The sequence below is a fragment of the Sinocyclocheilus grahami genome, unplaced genomic scaffold, assembly GCF_001515645.1.
Source record: "Sinocyclocheilus grahami isolate Dianchi unplaced genomic scaffold, SAMN03320097.WGS_v1.1 scaffold4274.1, whole genome shotgun sequence".
Classification (NCBI taxonomy): Eukaryota; Metazoa; Chordata; class Actinopteri; order Cypriniformes; family Cyprinidae; genus Sinocyclocheilus; species Sinocyclocheilus grahami.
The window spans coordinates 1-604 of record NW_015509243.1 but is presented as its reverse complement, the minus strand read 5'-3'; the positions used below and the strand labels follow the sequence as shown (position 1 = coordinate 604).

The 604-nt window shown below is 33.9% G+C and overlaps 1 protein-coding gene across 2 annotated transcripts in view; it reads right to left on the bottom strand.

The window, feature by feature from the left end:
- Window positions 1–551, bottom strand: part of LOC107576748 (ADP-ribosylation factor-like protein 2-binding protein) — a 25,538-nt gene extending 24,987 nt beyond the window's left edge. The window contains exons 1-2 of one of the 2 annotated variants that reach the window (XM_016262882.1): window positions 385–551; window positions 199–284 (exon numbers count right to left, since the gene is read on the bottom strand). In XM_016262882.1, the coding sequence (XP_016118368.1) occupies window positions 199–284; window positions 385–459 (161 nt within the window). In that variant the 5' untranslated portion in view covers window positions 460–551. The remainder of the gene's footprint in view (window positions 1–198; window positions 285–384) is intronic. The other variant, XM_016262881.1, reaches the window with a different exon arrangement.
- Between the last annotated feature and the right edge of the window lie 53 nt (window positions 552–604).

Genomic DNA, 604 nt, shown 5'->3' with positions numbered 1-604 from the left:
TAAAGTTAGCATTTTCCAAGATCTCCTACTGCACCTTTAAGACTGAATTGCTATTGTCTATATTGTTTACTTTGATTTTTCTTTTGTATATTTAAAAGTATACATGATATTGTCCGTGTAAAATAAATACTGTCAGTCACCGTCAAGCCTGATCACTATACTCAGGCCCAGAAAAAGAGATGAATTCATATAGCATACTTAAGTGAATGGGTGAAGACATCCATATTGAATCCAGGAATTTGCTCCACCAACTGGTGTTCCAGATGTTTTTCTAGGATTTCAATCTGAGATAGCAAAATTTAGTAAATGACAGTTAAATACAGTATTTCCATCTTTACAAGGGTCATAAACATGTGATAAAATAAAGCTTAAAATACCACATACATATTCATTAAAAATAGGTGTATAGCTGAGCTTGTTCTCCTCGGAGTCATCAAACTCAAGGTAATATTTCTCCATGAACGACTGCTGAAGATGTTGGAATTCATCCTCTGTGAAGAAAATCGCATGTGTCCATTATAATTCGGTTGGGTGAATTGCATGAATGCATGTCCAGGTCTCGTTTCATTCCAAACCATAAGAAAATAAAGAAAGAAAAAGAAAT